At 41.7% G+C, this 19689-nt stretch overlaps 1 protein-coding gene across 1 annotated transcript in view; it reads right to left on the bottom strand.

The window, feature by feature from the left end:
* Positions 1 to 19689, bottom strand: part of LOC147462004 (glycerol-3-phosphate acyltransferase, chloroplastic-like) — a 114919-nt gene that overhangs the window by 49465 nt on the left and 45765 nt on the right. The window contains exons 2-8 of the mRNA XM_086509478.1: positions 18459 to 18556; positions 18291 to 18371; positions 18121 to 18218; positions 17989 to 18046; positions 15462 to 15563; positions 15293 to 15354; positions 15098 to 15208 (exon numbers count right to left, since the gene is read on the bottom strand). Coding sequence (XP_086365604.1) covers positions 15098 to 15208; positions 15293 to 15354; positions 15462 to 15563; positions 17989 to 18046; positions 18121 to 18218; positions 18291 to 18371; positions 18459 to 18556 — 610 coding nt within the window. The remainder of the gene's footprint in view (positions 1 to 15097; positions 15209 to 15292; positions 15355 to 15461; positions 15564 to 17988; positions 18047 to 18120; positions 18219 to 18290; positions 18372 to 18458; positions 18557 to 19689) is intronic.

Genomic DNA, 19689 nt, shown 5'->3' with positions numbered 1-19689 from the left:
CTTGCTTTTGGCTACGTAATCTGGCTGCGCAAATGAAGGTTGGAAACTCTACACTAGTCTTGCTTTATTTTACGCAAGTTAGTGAGAGAGAGAAAGAAGCTCTTTGCTTTATTTTTAAGGGCAACTTTTTATGGACAGTTTTTTTTTTAAAAGCTTTTGGGGCTTTTCATTTTCAGCTTTTAGGCTCTGCTCTTAGCATCCCTTTGTATTCTTTAAGTAAGTAGGCAAGGCCTCATAACTTAGAGCATCTGGACGCAGAGTCTGAGTGTGAGTGCTTGCCTGCACTCTTGTACTTTGAACACAGATTAATACATAAAGAAATACCGGAAGGGGCGCCAGTCTTTGGGGCCAATATCTCTAGGCACGGAACTCCGCCGGGCCAGTGTTGAATCAATTGTGAATTGTGAACAGTTTTGAAGTATTTATCTGTGCTGTCGCGGTAGATTCTTGACTTGGAGTGTCCAAGTCTGTTACATGGGTACCATGCGTTTGGCTCTTAACAATGGTCAAGAGCTTGTATTGAATGATGTCAGGTTTGTACCAGGCACTAAGAAAAGTTTGCTATCAGTTGGCCAATTAGATGCACATGGTTTTACTAACATCTTTGCTAGGGGTTCATGGAAGTTGCTTTAAGGGCTCTATGCTTGTTGCAAAAGGGTCTAAAAGAGGTACTTTGTACTATCTTCGATGCAAAGCTTTGCCTGGCATTAACCCAACACAGCAGGCCCGCCAGATGAACTAGAGTGTCAAGCAGATGAGCTCCCAACACTCCTCTCTCTCAATGCACCACTCCTGCGGAGTAAGCTATGTAGCATGCTAGGGTGTAGGTCGACCCCCCTGCATCACTATTATCCTGTTGGTGGAGGATAGCTCAAACTGAAGTGCCGGGCCCGTGAGAGTGGACAAAGTAGCTGCCCCCAAGTGTACTGTCGTGCCGTAGAAAGAGTTGGCATCAGCCAATGGACACGAAGCCAAACCTACTGTGCCAAAGGACAATCCCAAAGACAATGGCGTTGACTCTCCACAGGATGGTCACAAGCTACGCAAGCTGCCGAGAGACCACTATCTACAAGCGAGCTTCCAACTGCTGTAGCTCGATGTGCAACCAGCCACTGGAACAAAGTGACTCACCACGGCTGTCTGGAGTCCCACAACCTCTCCCAAAAAGCTGACAAGAACTCAATTGTGAGACCCTCCTTCTGCCAATGAGGCACTGTAGCAGGACGAGACTCTCTCCGTGCTGCCAGTATGCGACGTCCCAATCGAACAGTGTACTAAAAGAAAGGGACACCTGGATGGTCGACTGAGGAGAAAGGGTCCCTCCAAAACCACTCTCCAGGATCCCAGTGCACTTGTGTCAGTGGACAGCACTCCCAAGCCCACAACCTCTATTGGCCAGTCTCAAGAGCTGCAGGGTCAAGATCTATGACAAAAGTCCTCCCACAAATGCCCACAACTCGGATCCTCTTAAAACAACACTCTGTCCTGTGGGGCCTCTACTGAAACTCGGTGTAAGCGACCCTCACCCTATAGCTCGAAAAACAAGGAGGGTACAGTCTCTGAGCAAGCCCGAACTACGATGAGAACCTCCAGCCGTGTGAAGGCCCCCATCTTTGGATTCTTAATGTCAAAGATTTCGGGAAACTTTTCTACCTGTATCATCCTTCAAGAAGATCAGTTTTAAGAAGCAGATTGAGCGGTTTTGTTGTGGACTTCGCAAAGAAATTGGAGACTACTGTCTTGAAAGGAAGTCTGAGTGCATACAACAGTTGATGGGACATGTGAAGCGGGGATTCGCTATACATTCGGGTAGCTTGACTTACCCATCAAATGAACCTTCAACAAAAACAAACGACAAAGAGATAGACGACCTTCACTGACAGAAGACCAGAGAGATGAGGTAAGTGTTTTGAATGTGGAGAACAAGGAGATATCGCTACATGGTGCCCCAAAAAGGCGCAAGAATGAGACGACTGAAAGATTGAAAGGACAGCAACACGAGGCGATACTCGTTCCAAAACAGATTTTTGATAGAAACTTATGGATGAATTAGCATTATTTTGCTTTATGAATTCATAAGACATTTTGGAAGATGATTTTGAATTTTGAATAAAATTAATGTTTTATGAAAGAATCTGCTATCTCTGGATAGACAACAGAATTAACAATGAGACGCTGATTTTGGAGCAGTGACAACTCCCAAAGGAACCTGATAATGGAACTGTCCTGCGCGCATCAAGAGTTCCTACAGGATGAGATGGCCACATAGCTAGAACTGAATGATTGAACCACTATGTTCAGTATGAACTTAGTGATGGATTGGGATCCCCGGATATGATTCTCGCTCACGACAATGCTTGAGGCGAATGATTTCTCGCACACAACAGAGTTTCAGTCAAAAATCTCTATAGACATTATCGCAATATGGGATTAGTTAATCCGACATTACTGAAGTCTGGTGCACACGACAGTGCTTGAGTTGAAAATCTGTATAGACATGATCACAATATACGATTAGTTAATCCAACATCAGTGAGGTCCAGTACGGATCTAGATGCAGTTACTAAATACATCATTGGCAGTCATGGTCTGAGATTTGAAATGAATCTATGTGATGTGATCTGAATGTGATTTGGATGTGATGTGATGTCATGTGACTGTCGTCCTTGTACAAGTGTTGGACTTGTGTCGTCCAGTGCGTCGATACTTAGAGTCAGTGTCTACTGAATTGGTTTATGGCCTCTGTCTGTTTTGCAGGCGTAACCGAGGGCGATTACAATTATTTCAAGAGGGGGTATGTCACAAATTGATGACGTGGCAGTACTGCCCGGACACACGTGGACTGACTGTTGACGTGGCAACATGTACGGATCTGTCGTAAAACACGCTGACAAGCTGGCACACTGATAACATGGCCACTATACGGACAAGTGACGTGACAACAGTACAGTAAATTACATCATCGACTTTCGCGAGACAACCCACTTGCTCACATCCTTCACCATACCACCACCACCTATTGGGGCTAACCAAGTATATCTCGCTCTCTCCTTCCCTAGTCCAACTATCTCCCACACACCACCTATATACACACCCCCATACATTTCACACATGAGCTAGCTAGAATTTACTCATCCCACATATATGAGAGGATATATACTCTCAATCCCGACACACCACTAACCACACTCACTAACCAGCTCTTCATTGTCCTACACACTCCAGTCCTCAGCTTCCAGCCCTCAGCTGCTTCCCACACATCATTCATAACAGCCAACCTCCACCTCCTCGAACAATGCCCCAGAACCAATGATACGATGAGGAATGCAGAGAGACCTATCAAACATTGGGGGAGATCACAAAGAGCGAGGGTAGACGACTGATGAAGACCATCACACGCCGAAAACAGCCGGCCTTCGAGAAGGCGCGGGAGCTTGAGCTATACCACCTCCTCATCAGTACAGACTGCACCACAGCATGGAGGATTCTCTGCTTTGACTGGTAGATTTTGGACCAGTTGCTTTTGGGACTACTTGCTTTTGAGTTTACTGCTTTTGGGCTCTGCTTTTGGCATCCCTTGTAAGAATAAAAGAGCCCTAAGAGCCTCACTCTTCAGAGCATCTGAACGTAGAGTTTGAGAGCAAAGGTCCTGCGGGCAGTCGTACTTTGCTCAAGATTTAATAAAATAAAGAAATACCAAAAGGAGCGCCCGGTTTTGGGCCAATACCTCTAGGCACAGAACTACGTCGGGCCGTATCGTTTAGAATTGGACTATGATTTAAAGTTGTGGAGTGTATTTTAAGTGATTCTCTCTCTCTCTCTCATGTCGCGACAAATCTAGACTTGCGGTGTCCAAGTTGGTTACAAAGACCAAGAAAAGCAAATCCAAGAAAGCACCAAAAGCAATCTAGCAATTTAAAGGAGGACACCTCGTCCTCTTCCAATAATTTTGACCGTGGTTCCCGCACTTTTGGTATCATCTATGGTAAGAAGCAGAACCACGTCAAAAGAGCCACTCCATAAGATAACTTTGAAAAGAACTTAGAAAAAAAAAAAAAAGAAGACAAAAGAGTTCAAGGATGGGGGTCAGGCAATACGGTTTGACACTTTTTCACCCTTCAAAAATTCACATGGAGCTCCTGCTTACATAGAGCACTTTGACATCGCTTTCTCTATGGGCAACTTCTCTAGAGCCTCCAACAAATGAAAAGACCGGGTCTTTTCTTAAGGATAATGCTCGGACATGGTGGTCAACCTTACTTTTGAACAATAAAGCTCCAAAACCGTGGGCAAAAATCAAGAAAGTGTTCACTTTGGCATGGTTGACCGAGCAATATAAATAGGACATGATTATGGCTTGGACCCATTTGAGAATGCGCAAAGACGATACCTTTTGTATTGTCAACAATTTTTGGATACCTTTTGGCAAGTTGCTTCTTTCCGGAAGGTCCCTTTTTGGGCAGATGCAACAGTTTTGTTGTGGATTATCTAAAGAGAACCGGTGATCTTGATTGAAGCAAAAGTTCAAAAGCTCATGGAGCACCCAAAAGCTCATGGAACCCTCTCTTAAAAAAAAGTAATCATCCTTGATTGCACGTGTGTTCATTAAAGATCCAGTGTTAGGTAAAACTATTATCATGCCACACACAGAAATGTTTATGCTCATGCTATGCTTCACTCTCATCTATGCACCAATGAAATGAAATCTCAATGCTCGTGGTAGGTAGAGCAAGTCCAAGGACTTCTCTCCAACCGCACACTGAAAAATGCCACAACGGATGCAACCATTAAGGCAGGTCAAACACTACAACTAGTATTTAAATATAAAGAAACACTAGATTTCGATTCACCTTCACTCAAATGGACACGAAGGGTGATGGATTTTCCACGGTGCTGAATGACAATATACCTTTGCCATAGTAGCATTGTTTTAATGATGCGAAGGCATTCCTAAAAGAGAATCACAATTCCCAAGCTTCATGATGCGGAAGAGGACTTGTTACGGTATCCTTGAATGGAAACTGAAAATGAACCAATGAGTATCAATTTGCTTGTATCTCATGCAGCTAATTCAGCTTCGATCTGAGCTTCCATTCAGTCAAAGTCAATTCTTAAAGGCTTCTGACAAAGTCTAAGGCAATAAAATTTTTGGAAAATCCTTGAAAGAAGATTGAGTCTTTGTTGCTCTAAATTTCTCCTTGGGTTTTGAGTAACTCGCTCAGAGAATCTGAAACGGCCACGATGCCATAAAAATCATGTACAAGTCCAATGGTTGTTTTTGCTTTCTTAGCCAGCGGTTGTTCAAGAGCCGAAGCATTCACGCAATTTGGGCATCCTCAAACACTATGACCAATCTGAAAACATCCAAGCATCTACCTTCCTAAAGAAGATCAAGGCTTTGTTGCTCTAAATTTTCCTTAGGTTTTGAGTGATTCGCTCAAAGAATCTGAAATGGCCATGATGCCATAGACATCATGTACAAGTTTAATGGTCGTTGTAGCTAGATTAACTATTTTCTTTTTTTTCGAGTAAAATCTAATTAATAAAATTAGGATATTTAAATGTGTGCACTTGGAACTGTTAAGTTAGGAATTGTAGATCTACAAGAACTAATAAATCAGTAAAATAAGTAAAACAATAGCTCGACCCAGTGCAAAATAGTTTAGAACAAGCACATGAATAAGATGGTATCCCCAATTCGCTCAGAAAAGCTATAACTTAATAGTTTTGTGGTGGCCGCCCAAGAAAGTGTGTGTGTAACCGGCTTGTCAACTTCAAAAAGGGCGGTAGACTTTACTTTAAACCTTGATTTAGCTTTCACCCATTATTAGTCGTCTATTTTACTTGTACTTTCAAGACACAACAAAGGGGAGAGGGATACAGGCTGCTAGATTGCACCTATATGAGTAGACCCACACCAGATTGGCCCCTAACTTAGGCGCCCCTTTCGGTATTTCTTTATTGTTCAAAAGAGGGAATAAACGCCGTGGATCCCTACAAGCTGCCCCGCACACACTTGGCTGAATTTCAACTGTTCCGGCCCGATTTCGGCAGCATAACTGTACTAGGACCCTTCACAGTCAGTATTCACACGCATTGACCGACTTTCCCGATGCATACGGGCACTTTGCAAAACCTGGCGAGAATCTGCAGCACGCTGAATTCTCTGTTTTCAGCCCCGAAAATGCGCCAGATCACCTGTACAGCGGTCCCCTCGCGTCCCCGAACCTCCTGGGGGTATTAGGGTCCGTTTAGGGCCAAAACCCTAAACCTGCAAAAATACACAGCAGGCTGTAATTTACTGTTTCGGGCTCCGTTTCGCGTGCCGGTCGCATCCGTAGCAAGTCCTCGAGCTCCCACACCTGTAGGGCTACTTGCCCTTTGAATCGGACGAGATTTCTGGCGTGAAACCTCTCCGAATTCACCTGTACCTGCGGGGGATTAGCCGCTAGCTAATCCAGTACGTGTGCAAGAGGCTCTTGCCTCGGCAATCGCGCATCAACCCACACAACTGTATATTGGTCAAATGAAAAGCCCACTAGTGGGGCATAACATACTGCCATAGGGGAGAGAGAGGGCAGTGCGTAGCGGGCAGGGCATCACTCCTAGCACCGCACTGTGCATAAGAGGGAAAGCAAGCACTCCATAGCTCTTAACCTGTGACAAAAATCAACAAATGAGCCCTTCTTCCCTTCAAATTCAGCGCCAACTCCTCCTTGCATTGGAAACTGCACCAAAATGTGCCACTTGGAACATTTACAAGCATTTTCCTGTTTCGAGGTTGCCGCCTAAAAATCTCCCAACCGGTTGCCCAGTTGACTTCACGGCAGACTAAGAAAATGTTCCCCTTGTCATTCCGGTGGTAATGACGCCAACACATTTTCAGGTCCCAAAATAGCAGTTCCCTAAATTTTAGGAGATGCTACCATTGTATCTTTCTAGGTCATCTGACCCTCTTTGTACACTACGGCCACACCCAGAACTGAAGTATAGCCTCTATAGCAAAGGATTCCACTTTGGCTAGTCAATGACCCCACTTGGCTAACCATAGTCCTTGTCCAACTTTAGTGCTCTCTTGCCCTCAGGCCTGGACTCCCTCTGGACAGTTCCACACTAGCTATGCAATGCAGGGCAGTTAGATTTCCCGAGGGGTGTTTCCAAAAAGTGAAAGTAAATAGATAATAAGAAAGAAATCAACAAAAAGGATAGATAGTAGTCACACGCTGGTGACAGTGTGACCAGACACAATAGAAATATGACCGGTGGGAGCCAACAGACTGAGTCATGATAGTCATGAAATCGGCCGAGTTAATAATGCTCCAAATTGGCCAGAAAACTGGGTGTTAAGACTCCTATTTAAGCAAAAGATATAAAAACCTTTAAAATAAGTGGCCGAGCGAGTTTGTACGCGGCCACATTTAATAAACTTTTTAGAAAAAGAACAAATCCTAGCGTGAGAAAACTCCAGCAGCCATTGTTTAGTATTTTGCGATTTCTCTCTCTCGCAGACAGGGCCAGAGTGGCCAGAAGAATCATACGCAAGGCAAATAAGCAGATAGCGCTACCTTTTGGGGGTACTCTACATCAGTTTTCCATTCACGCTGAGCGCCTCCTTTCTTAGCTCTCAGTTGAGCTAATTCTCTTTCTTTCTACGATTTTCTTTCTCTGGTGTCCGTGAAGGCCGTGCGGAGGTTGTGAAGCCCGCGGCGGAAGTAGAGTGCAGCCATAGGAGCTTGTGTGCGTCCCTACGGGAAATAGTTGGCTGCCCACGAAAATTTCAGCACTCTGACGTGTCCCAAAAGTAGAATTCAGCCAAAGAGAACTAGTGTGGGTCACCCCTGCGCGAGCACATATCAATAGAACCCTCTCCCACGCAGAAAATTCTAGTACAAAGCAAATTTAGCCGTGCTCAGCTACAGGTATGAAAAATTTCAGCCAATAGGCTTACAAATTAATGAATTTTCATGCACAAAATAATGTCCGGAATTTGATCAGTGAATGTTGTTCCGGGTTCATGTGCGTGTAAACAGTTCAGAAATAATAAGAAAATTTCCTTCAAGGGGGGGGACCTGCCCATCTTTTGGTCCCTATTGCCGTGTCGATTTTTTGCATAATTTTACCCAAAAAAATTTATGTCGTGGCTGAATTCCATTCGAAAAAGTAGATCAGTTTTAAATTTATGAGTTCACGATTCTGTTTCTGTGACACTTATCTATGTCTGCACTGCATCTGTGCATGAGGTTGCATCCGGGGACACTTGGGGAGTGTTGTGTAAGCATTAGTTTTCAGCTCACAAGTCTTTAAACAAGTTCACACTTATTTTAATAAGTGGCCGGCTGCCAGCTTAATAAGTGGGCAGCCCACTTATTAAAATAAAGCAAATTAGAAGAGGGCCGCCCCTTGCACGCTGAAATCTCTTCTCTCTCTAAATTGCCACCAGAGTTCTCTCTCTCCTCATCCTATTCCAGCCGGGCCTCCACCCACTACTATTGGCAAGAAAAGCGGCTGCCCCCTCTGCTATTTCTGCCACCTCCCGGGGCCTATGAAAGCTACAACGCGCCCCCACTCTCAGCATGTTGAGCCAGCGCTACAACAAGGAGACTCTACGGTGACAGAACTGCAAGTGAGTGCGACAAGTTGGCGTATAGAGGTTGCTCTCCGTGCTAGGAGCGTCAAGTATTGGTTATGCATAAGATCTACGCTTCTTTGCCATTGTGTGCATGCTTTTTGCACGTACTCCATCACGGAGAAGGAGCAAGGAGGCTTCGGCCTCGGGACCTCCACTTGCACACCCTATTTCCTAGTGGCCGCCACCACCATCATTTGCCACATGGAATAGCTATGGCTATTACCCGTACTAGGGCCTCGCCTCCTCATTGAATACTTTTAAAGATGGTGGAGAAACTCCTCACCCTTCTCTCTGGGGGGGGGGGGGGGGAGCCCATATTTTGGTCCCAATCACTACGTCAATCTTCTCCCTTCTCTCCCTCGGTCAAGTTCTATTTATTTTCAGCTTATTAATTGTTCGTTTGCGTTCCCATTTGTGACTATTGTTTTTGCTTTCTTAGCCTTGAGAAACTCTATAAGGAGGTTTCTATAGGTGGATAGTCAAGAACCAAACCTACGAAGAGCAAAGAACCAAACTTGACAATATGTGATCTCAACTTCACTGCTTGTCCAAACAGGAAGAATAAGATTATCACCTTTATCATGCATAGCTTGGACAACAGCTATGACATCCCTACTCACGTCGTCAGTGCCCAAGAGTAGGTGCAGGTTTATATAGAGGTCATTCATGCTTTGAACGTACTTTACAAAACCAACGAGCTGAGTTTCTATCACCCTCCGGAGGTGATGGGCATACTCAGCCATGATAAAGGCTAGCAATTGTCAAGCTATAGTGAAAATACTAGTAGCGCTAAAGATCAAAACAACAACATAAGGTGTTATTAAGTCAAACAATAAGTGGGTTTTTTAGCTCCCCACTTCTATTGAATTTACTACTGATTATCTTGAACATTCCAAAGGAAGAAACACTAAAAATAAACTTACTACGATACAAAAATGAACGAACTTTTTTCATGATTCTTTTGAATGAGTATCCTTTTTCAACTAGTAAGAAATAAGATTGCAAGATTGAACAACAAAAGTAGATTTACTAGAACATAGACGAGAAAATCTAAATAGTTGAGAGCAAATGACACCGTACTTAGCTAAAAGAGAAATGTTCGAAGAAATGTGAGGCATACGGATGATTTTTAGATTGACATATTCTGGTTCGAGGCACTTATCATAGATATCTACTTCTAATCCCAAGGGAGTCTGAAAAATCTTAAGGTCTAAAAAGGCACAACAATCACTATTTGTGGTACAGTTAAGTTCACAAAACTCCTTGGGATAAATTCCTCCACCTACGGAACTCGAATTCAAGTACATAAAATCTTGATAAGAAGGAACGTCAAGGACAAAAAGATCATCTACAAAGCGTCTTACATTGCATAACTTGTGCAAAAATATTGGGCAAGTGTTAGCAAGGACAAGACGCTCCATAAAATCAAACTCATAAGTAAAAAGATAGAAATTAGCAAGAAAAACAGCACAATTGGTGCCCACAGGGATACCAATTGTTTGCTTGAAAAGAGAGTCGCCGATGGTTATATATAAATTGTCCAAAAGTAAATCTAACCAAGATATGATGTCAATGTCATCTACAATCCTCGTGAATCTCTTTCTTCCTTTGTCTACATCTACATTCTTATTTTTCAGCCATAAGAAGTCAAAGTTCAAGGCTGACTTTTCTACTAGCAATGCCTTGTACCTATCCTTCTCAAGCCTGTACGCAAAAACTTTTGAAATAAGAGACCTGACTCTAAATTTAAGGTCCTCCAAATTTAGCTTCGTGTATAGCGTTGTAAAGTCAAAAGTTTGGAGACATAAAGAAGAAGATTTCTCCTTAAGGCTTCTTGAAGAGTTCAAAAACTTTAAAACAGGAATCACACCTACTGAATCATTTAAAATCCAACTTGAATCGGTAGGTACGTCAGCTTCCTTTAGCATATTATTCCACAATTCATTTACACTAGGTAAAATGGCTTTAAAACAATAACTAAGCCATTTGGAAACCTCGGTCAAAGAGGTGTTACAAGAAGCAGCTATAAATCTAGGCTTTATAGGGTTCTTGTGGAACTTCCAAACGGTATATAAAAAAGGTAATTTAGGCTGGCACTTGAAACCAAAAGACTTACAAAAGTCTTGATGTTTCAAGATAACTTCTTGCATTGAAAGATCACAATCACTATAAGTCTGAGAGTTTACTTCACTTAACAAGCATTCTAAATAGAACTTTACTTCACGTAACAACAAAGTTTTTAGAGCACTTATCTACATAAGAGATTACAAAATCACGATGAAATTTCCTAATAGCATCACGATCAGAAGAAGATAAGCTATTCCTTCCTGAAGAAACGTTCCGAGAGCAAGATGCTAATTTCAAAGAAGCTTTCTTGAGGATTACAGACTTCCAATGGGTAAAAATACCTTGAACTCCTAAAGACTCCTCAAACTTTACTACGAAACTAGAAATTCCTTTTTCTATGGCTTTGAGAAGGCAAGAGTCGTTTGAGGAAGGGAGCCTATATTTAGTACCTCTTGAGAAAAGGTCTTTCAAGGAATCCGAAGGAAGGATAGAACAATCGGCAGTAACTACATGACCCAAAGCTCCATTTACGTAAGAAGAAAAGGCAGTTTTACTACAAGGGCAATCAATACTTGAGATTGCTAGCCTCTCTTGCTTTTTAAGATTACGTCCTATGTCACTATAGTTGAAAAATTTTTGTCCTAAAGTTTTCACATATTTGAAAGCTACGACAGGATGGTTCCATACCTTTCTCACACAAGGAGGGAGAGCATCCAAAGCTTCTTGAGATCTCAAAATAGAGCTTAATCCAATCTTGTCTAAGTCAAGGGAGGTAAAGATAGTTATCAACAAATCTTTCTTTCCAACCAAGGGATTTTTCAGACTAGGACATTTGGACTTCAGAAATTTGCCTAACAGTACTCGAAGTTGAGTACTATGAGACTCTCTTAGCTCCAAATCTTCATAAGTGTAGTTCTCAAGGGTATACAAGAGCTTAAATAGGATCCTTATATTATACCTTTCAAATATTTTATAAGAAAAAGAACCCAATTCCATGGCTCTAGATAGGTAAATCAATCTCCGTTTGAAATCTCTATAAGCAAAAATTCTATGGTTAGAAGGGTCATCACTCTCAATTCTAGAGATTGAAGCCCTAGGGAGACCTTGTACTCTACTAGAAATAGTGTTGTGCAAAACAACTGGATTGATTTCAAGGATAGAAGGCAGATATGAACAAGAACCTTTAGGAATCCAAGTTATTTTAAACTGACTTGAAGGGAGAACTAACTAGGGTTTGGGATGCCTTCGCCAAAGCATAGGTTTCTTATGGTAAATTGTCTTTTTTTTACGTAAAAAAGACTTTCCTTCCAAGTTGAAACCTTTAGGGAAAAAAGTATGCAAAGTTCTTATCCAAAACAACTCTCGAGGCCACGCTGATTTATAGAACTCTTTAGAGTTTCTAAAATTACCTTCTATGTGCTCAATGGGAAAACAACGGAAAGACTCAAACCCATGTTTTGCTATTGCCGCATACAAGGGTTTCACACTTTCACGTACGGTGCTCTTACTTTGAAGTTTTCTCGCTTCTCTTACATGTTCCTGAAAACGAACAAAAGTTGTTCGAAAGGTTTGGCCAACATACATCATAGAACTATCGTGAATATTATAAACAACATAAATAACTTGAGAGGTATGAACTGGACTTAGAGGACGATCTACCGCAAGATGTTTTTTTCCTTAAACGCCTCAAACGATTGAGGGCTTTTATGGAAGAACTTCTGTAATGAGTACTAACTAAGACATTCTTAAAAGAAGCCCAACGAATAGGACCATCACCAAAAACATGCAAATTCTTCAAATTAGACTTAGCTAAAAATTTAAATCTTTCTTGATACAGATTATGACTACTTCTAGCTACTAAAAAGAAAGAAGGGTCGAAAAGACATACCTGAGAGTCATCAACATTGCTGGTTGAAGCTGAAGAAGAAGTAAAAGTGTTTTTCATTTTTGTAGTAAGGTCAGTGTTTCAGATCAACGCCCACCTCTAGGCTAAAGATCCTAAGGCTAGATTAGTACTAGCCACACCCCTCATTTGTATAGCAGGGCTGCTGCCAAGCAGTGAGGTCCTTAAATAAGGCTGCTTGCTACACTCAAAAGATCATCGACAATAGTGTGAAATCGAGTGCCCGTGATCCCTTGCTAGAATCACTACTCAACCTCTCCTCTCACAAGAGATATTTCATGAAACTGCACAAAAAACCCTTGATCCATAGGACCCAAATTAAGATGTTATTTTTATTTTTTAAGAGATTTAAGAGAAAAATATTATTTATTAAAAACATGCCAACTACAAAGTTAGATTTATAACTTTCTCACTACAACAACCAAATACACACACGCACACACACAAAATCAAAAGCAAAAAACAACAAATAGATAAATCAAGACAAATTAAAAAATAAAAAACATAACACTCAAACAAACCAAAATCAAGACGAAAAGAAGCTCTACACAATAAATCAGGATACAACCAAAATTACAAAAAGACCCATTACTTATAAAAAAAGTTTATTTCAACCAAGGAATAAAAGTAATACACACATAAAATCACATCGACACACACATGAGTATAAGATCGGTAGCTGTTGGGGTATGCACACCCTCCCAATATATCTTCATGAAGCTCAACAACTGGTCACCACTCGGACGAAAATCAAAAAGATTTGCATGTCCGCTAGATGACTGAAAAATATACCTTCATAAGTTCAGAATAGTCTGAACTCACGAATTATAAGAGGGAATAAAGCACTCATAAAACTATAAAAGCAAAGGACACAAGAAAAGAAAAGAAAAACAAAAACAAACAAACAAACAAACTAAATCACTTTGTTTGATACGAAACAAAACTAGATAAAACAAAACATTATTAACTTAAAAATGTTTTTAGAAAAGGCATGTGTAAAATAAGTTGACGCAACATACTTGGCTTAAAACAGGCTTAAGAGCATCATCACTCAACTTACCCACATCAGTTGTAATGTCCCCGAAGATGAAAAAGTGGTCGTCATTTTGTGCGCACTACCACTTTCATATGACCACTTAGTCACCATCCTTGAGGAGAAAGATCTAGCCCCAACAGTTCAAGGCGTCATCAATTCCCTTCAAGCCAAGGAAAAGAAAACAAAAGGCTCATTGACATCGTCAGGAGGAGCTTAAGTCGTATCATCCTCTAGGGGAGAAGAACCATCACCACCATCCTTAGATTTTGCATCATCATCCAATGTCAAGAAATGCTACGATTGTGGGAGAACGAGACAAGTAGCAAAAAATTGCTACATCAACAAATTCTGCAGCAAGTATGGGAAGAAGGGTCATCCTCCTTCCAAATACTATTTGAAGGAGAAAAGCAACACCAACAGTTGTAGCAGCACCAAAGGCAAGCAACCAATGAGAGGAGCGAGAAGGCGAAAACAACCTTGTTCATGGTATAGAAGACTATGGCATTTATAAAGATTCATACCTTCTCCGATTTAAGCGGAGGCTTTGTCATCCTATGTGGATAGTGTCATCCCGTGTGGATATTAGGTTGTATCTTCAGTGAGTCAGTCTAATCAAACCAGGTTGTAAGGTTTGTGAGCTTTGTCCTAGAGTCATCATGGAGCATGTCCCTAGTCTACTGGGCATCTGGCATGTGTAGCATTGCCAAAAGAGGCCTTGGTCGTAGGCTATCCTATGTGGGGAAAATCTAGAGTATAATATCACATGTAGTAGTCATGTAGGCATGAATAAAACCCCCTAAATATGCAAATTCAAGTTTGCCTCTTAGAATAGGTTGTTTCAAGTTGTCATGCATGAGGTAAGCAGATTCTACCTCCTTTGTGCTATTTAAGCATCCTTTTTGTACTCATTTTCACCAAGTACTCAAGTTCATTTTGTATCTACACGCTAGTCAATTTCCATTGAGCAATTAGCACGCTATTAGTATGAATGCGACTCTCTTTCATCCATCCTAAACCTAACACCACTGAGGCTCTCAAGTTGGCAACTGAGTAAAACTCATATCCCTCGTGTCGTTGCATGTGCTTCTACAATGTCATGTGTGTGACTTACTAAGCTTTGGAATTTCCTTAGGCAGGCCTCACTACCTTAATGTTAATTACATTCTCACAAAGAACAATAACGTACTAGATACTGTTTCCAAGCTTAATTTGGTCTTATATCATATGTTCACAGGGAAAAGGTATATGCATGACGGTATCTTCATATCAATTCGAACATTGAGAGAAAAGATTCCTGGGTGTAAACATGACACTGTTCCCCTAACTAAGTACTACAATGCAAAGCTGACAATAATCACACAGTAGCATGTCCAACCCAAAGTCTTGCTACCAACACACCATGGAAAAAACAGTCAACCAGTAACAAAATATGGATGGCACGAAAGAGGCACACTAACTGCACCTCAAAAGTATGGCCAGTTCCTTCAATGCTCGTGCATTTGTCTTCCTCTTCATGTCTACTAGCTCCGGCTCATCATTAATGTGCTTTTTGGAGTATACACAAAGTAGATTCCTGATGAGAATTGTATTAGAGACAGACTTGCAAATCCAGTTTATGCAAAGCAGTGAACGTTATACAAGCGCACAAAAAATTTACCTTCCCATACTGAATGGTTTACAGAACGGATCTGAAACAACACGATCTCCAGCTATGTATGTCTACACAACAAGCACAAAGGATCAAGACTATCCAATCCCTCACCAGAAAATACATCCTCACTTGAGAATACTAGTACTACACATAATAAGATGATGAAGGTACAAACCAAGCTCTGAGAAAGGTATGGATGGGTTGTTTCCAAAAGGAGAGCCATGACTGCTGGATCTGCTTCTGTCTGATGATTTGTGAGCAAAACCACATTTTCACCCTAACAACAACAATGATTGTGATAAGGGTGAAACTGTGAAAAGGCTTTAGAATTATGGTGACAATGGAGATAAATCATCCATTTTTAAAAAAATTGTGCATTTCAATGCCTCCATTGTTCTGAAAGGCTTGCATCCTTCACCTGGACTAAGTTACATCTCAAAGATCTCAAAAGATCTGGTATTACTAAGTGAACTTCAACCTGGTTGAGCAACATGAACAAGCAGCTATCGCTCTCCTTTCCCTTCATGCTTGTGGTCTCGTCCATGTACATTTCTGATGCAAGTCAGATCATGTCCAGCCCTAGCAGCCGAACCCTATAGCTTGTCAAGTATATCATCGATCCTCGGTATTGAAAAACCTGTTCTTGCTAATATCTGTAGACAAAGGGTTATAGTCCCATGTCCTTACCAGCAAACCAGCATGAGCAATCATCCACATGACGTCCTACTCGACAGTTGATCCACGAGTCCCATGGATAAGACCAAAATATAACATGAAAGCATGAGACAGGCATTCAACCAAGACCGTAATCATGTGGGCCTATAATCCGGACTCTGCCGTCACAAGAGTATAAGCCGTCCAGTGCTAGCTGAGGACTCAAAGAATGACACTGTTTGACCCTGATCTGTGACTGAAGGCCAACACCACTTCCCTGGATAGATCATGTCCAGCCCTAGCAGCCGAACCCTACAGCTTGTCAAGTATATCATCGATCCTCGGTATTGAAAAACCTGTTCTTGCTAATATCTGTAGGCAAAGGGTTATAGTCCCATGTCCTTACCGGCAAACCAGCATGAGCAATCATCCACATGACGTCCTATTCGATAGTTGATCCGCAAGTCCCATGGATAAGACCAAAATATAACATGAAAGCATGAGACAGGCATTCAACCAAGACCGTAAGCATGTGGGCCTATAATCCGGACTCTGCCGTCACAAGAGTATAAGCCGTCCAGTGCTAACTGAGGACCCAAAGAATGACACTGTTTGACCCTGGTCTGTGACTGAAGGCCAACACCACTTCCCTGGATCCCAGGATAAGTCTGACAAGCATGCATACTATTGAAAAAGTACCATGGCATCCCCACTAACAACATGCAGTTTATGCCAAGCAAAAGCCCTGCTTTGTCATCAAGCACAGCCATACGGAATGCAGCAGGGAATGGGTTGTTGAAATTGGCCTAAAACTCCATTCCCTGGAACTACAAATTCACAATCGTCACAGGAAATTGGGACATGGGAGCATGAAAGGACCCAAAAAAATGTCATTCCTGGTGACTGTCATCAAGTCTTGATCAGCACCAGGAAAAAAAAAGCTAGAATCTACATGCGAAGTACCACATAGCAAACTAATAAAAACGTCAGAATACAACTTCTCCCTTCCTAAAAAAGCCTCATTGGATTTTCAACACACTCAAATTTCAACAACATTACGGCCAAAAAAAAACATCCCCTCAGTATAGATTTACATTAATCGCTGCAATAATCACTCAAAAGCATGCCAAGGTTTCTTTTGTCCAACTGTGAGGTACAAACACCAAAAACCGGAATTCATATGTAAGATTTGGTCCTTTTAGTACTCTCATGTTTGACATGCTGCATTGTTAATTTGACTATCCACAAATGATAGGTAGACCCACTCTCCCAAAATTATCAAGCATCCTGCAACCTCTCCCAAGCTGACCTCTCAGTCTCTGAGAACCACATTCTTCTACAAAAGCCCCCTCTAAAGCTCCTCAAAGTCACTATCGGTAGAAGATGTATCAGCAAGGTTTGTTGGAGTCTTCAACATGTACATCCAGCACTGCCACTCCTACATGCATCAGCAAACTACCTGCCTGGTCTGTCTGTCCCAAAATCTGAAGCTATTCTCAAATTCCACGAGGAGGTCCACATTGCAGTTATGGCACTACTACTACACAATTCATACAGCTTACTAACAAAGATTACTTGCTGTATCATAATTTGAGAGTTTTATGGGGATTAAATCTCATCAGTGAATATAACACCTTTAAGCAGTTTGCTTAAGAGGACCAATGCTTGATTACAAGCTACTTAGATCCAAAAATAGATGGCAGGGCATCCTAAGGTCACTTAACACATTCTCCATGATTTTAACTCGATCCATGAACATCTGTATCTGCTACCTAACACTGGACGTTTTCAAATAATATCTATAATTGGTTATACTCCCACAAAAATAAATTATCGGAGAACCAAAGTCAAATGTACTCCATCTTCCTACTTAATTGCATAATGGTGTCAGTGCAAAGCACATGTCCAGAGCGATCACTACTACTCTCACAAAGATCTACGCTAACAATTAAAATAGCTTTCAAGCTTTTCGTAGAGCAAGGCATGCACAAGCTAAGATGGTAAGAAAGATATGTCAATCAAGATTAGATTTGAAAGCAAACAGCCACCTGTTTTAATCGCCCTTCGATTTCATCAAATACTGACACATTCCCCAAGTACGAATTCCTGACCAAGGGAAAGAATATCAAGGAACAACACATGCACAAAAGAATGTCAAGTACAAAACAGCTGTGCTCTACCTGAAATCGAGTAAAGGTCTTATATAATTCTGCCCAAATATGTAGTAATCATAGGGATCCCTGATCGCTTTATGATATGATGGAAATGTGAATGGATCCTGTGAAAACAATGCATAAATGAAGCACTTACAAACCTATAAAATAACTAAAGCCACAAGTAAGAGACTTACCTCAAATTGTAATAAGACACGATCTAGAACAGTCGCCATGATTTGAACAATCTTATCTTGAGAGGCCCCACCTTCCAATACCTGCAAAATAACCAACACTCCAGCTAAGGTTCTCTTGCTCACATAAGAACGTTATGCTTAGAGATTTTCAAGCAACAGGCAGCTTACAGCGTGTTTATAATTGCGATATAGCTCTTCCATTGCATACCCTGCTCTTGATGGTATTCGCTTCATTTCTACTTCTTTTCTTATTCCTGAGAGGAGCTCTGCAATCACCAGATTGAAGGTCATACATTACACATGAACATCTGTGACAAAATTAAACAAGAATACTTATAACTATTGCCTAAAATGGAAATCACATACTAGCTAGTTCATAAAGATGGTGTGCTTATGCTCAAGATCAAAAAATGTAAGCAGTGGTTAACCTTCAAGCATCAAACCCCATAAAGTAAAGAGCTACTAAAACCATTGAAAAGGGGATGCGGCAAAAAGTAAACACAAATATGAATCGTGGAAAATCGAGCAGCCTTGTAGGACCCCTACATGTACAGGAGGGGGTTCCCCATTGGGATTGTCATGTGCAAGCATTGTACCTCTTGTGCAAAATTGCCTATGAGGCCTTGCGTTTTTTCCTCTGCTTTCCCACCTCTCTCCTCCACAAAATTTGTGGCTGCCATTTCGTCACAGAGAGGTCTCTTCATTCTGCTTTTCTCTTAACTAGAAGGGGCTGCCGGTATTTATGAATCTATTGCACCAACTCCTTGTGGACCTGCCTTTTTCAGCCGGGAGAGGTCAGGGAAGTGATGCTTCATTTTCAGCCAGGAAGAGAACCTGATTACGGCCACCTATAAGCCAGTGTAGGAAAATGAAAAACCAATTAAACTTTTACAATCAAAACTAGTTAATCTTAACAATACATATAGTTAGGGGATGAATAGAACAAACTCTACTGAATGAAGTTCTTGAATTTGTGAAAAAATATGACCTGGCTAAGGAGGACCTAGCCAGTATTGAGACAGCAACTCGACATAACTTGGGCCGGACTCTCGTTGGGCAGATGGTGGGCCTTCTCCCCTTCACGTGGCACAGTGTGAGAGAGGCTTCAGTTTGCGCTTGGTGGCTCTGACGGCAGCATCCTGGAGCTCACCATGCTGGGCCATGGCACCCCGCTGCTCGTTTTAGAGCGCAGGACACCAGACTTCCGATATTGAGGAGTTTGATCACCAGCAACGGATCCCTCATTTTACGGTCACTCTCCCCTTTCCGTCGCTCCTAGTCCATCTTTCAGGTTGTCTTATTGGCATAGCCCCCAGATGGGGCTTAGTTATACTAGGTGTAACAGACTTGGACACTCCAAGTCAAGAATCAATCACGACAACACCAAATAACCACTTCA

This window comes from Adiantum capillus-veneris, chromosome 3, assembly GCF_014529385.1.
Source record: "Adiantum capillus-veneris isolate H3 chromosome 3, ASM1452938v2, whole genome shotgun sequence".
In the NCBI taxonomy this organism is placed as follows: Eukaryota; Viridiplantae; Streptophyta; class Polypodiopsida; order Polypodiales; family Pteridaceae; genus Adiantum; species Adiantum capillus-veneris.
This window is presented reverse-complemented; position numbering and strand designations above follow the sequence as displayed.